General features: G+C 50.1%; 1 protein-coding gene across 1 annotated transcript in view; it reads right to left on the reverse strand.

Moving 5' to 3' along the window:
- Positions 1–306: 306 nt before the first annotated feature.
- The window catches only part of scrib (scribble planar cell polarity protein), a 55,653-nt gene continuing 55,474 nt past the window's right edge, over positions 307–485 (reverse strand). The window contains 1 exon segment of the mRNA XM_017031633.2: positions 307–466. Coding sequence (XP_016887122.1) covers positions 396–466 — 71 coding nt within the window. The 3' untranslated portion in view covers positions 307–395.

A 485-nucleotide genomic window follows, 5' to 3' on the forward strand; every position in this document is an offset into this window, starting at 1 on the left:
TTTAAAACTTCCAGTACGACTTTAAAAAAAAAAAAAAATCAGGACAGAAAGTAAAAATTAAAAAACTAAATCTTTTCGATCGCCTCTGGTTAAAATAAACGTCTTCTACCAGGCAGAGCGTGAAGTTAAAACCCAGAATTGTCCATCGTAGCGATGCTAGCTAACCAAACAGCGGCTCCAGGGTCCAGGAAGGACCTGAGGGTCCGACACCCGGTCCACAGACCGGAGTGACCAGAGTGTGTGTGGCCCAGTGTTACTGCAGTGGTTACGTGTGTGTGTGTGAAACTGAACTCTGGCTTTACTGAGGGGGAGTTTGCCATGTGTGTTTGCCAGTGTTCCACAGCGTTGGTTTTAAAACAAGTGTGTTTGGTTCCCCCTCCAGGCGACTCGGGGTGTTACGTGGGCACGGCTGTTTCCAGGCTGCGGCGGCCCTGCCTCCCCTTACCCTTGTTGTTCTTCTAAGACAACTCCCCCACGGCCGCGGG

Source organism: Cynoglossus semilaevis, chromosome 3 (genome assembly GCF_000523025.1).
Source record: "Cynoglossus semilaevis isolate Cse_v1.0 chromosome 3, Cse_v1.0, whole genome shotgun sequence".
NCBI classification, from domain to species: Eukaryota; Metazoa; Chordata; class Actinopteri; order Pleuronectiformes; family Cynoglossidae; genus Cynoglossus; species Cynoglossus semilaevis.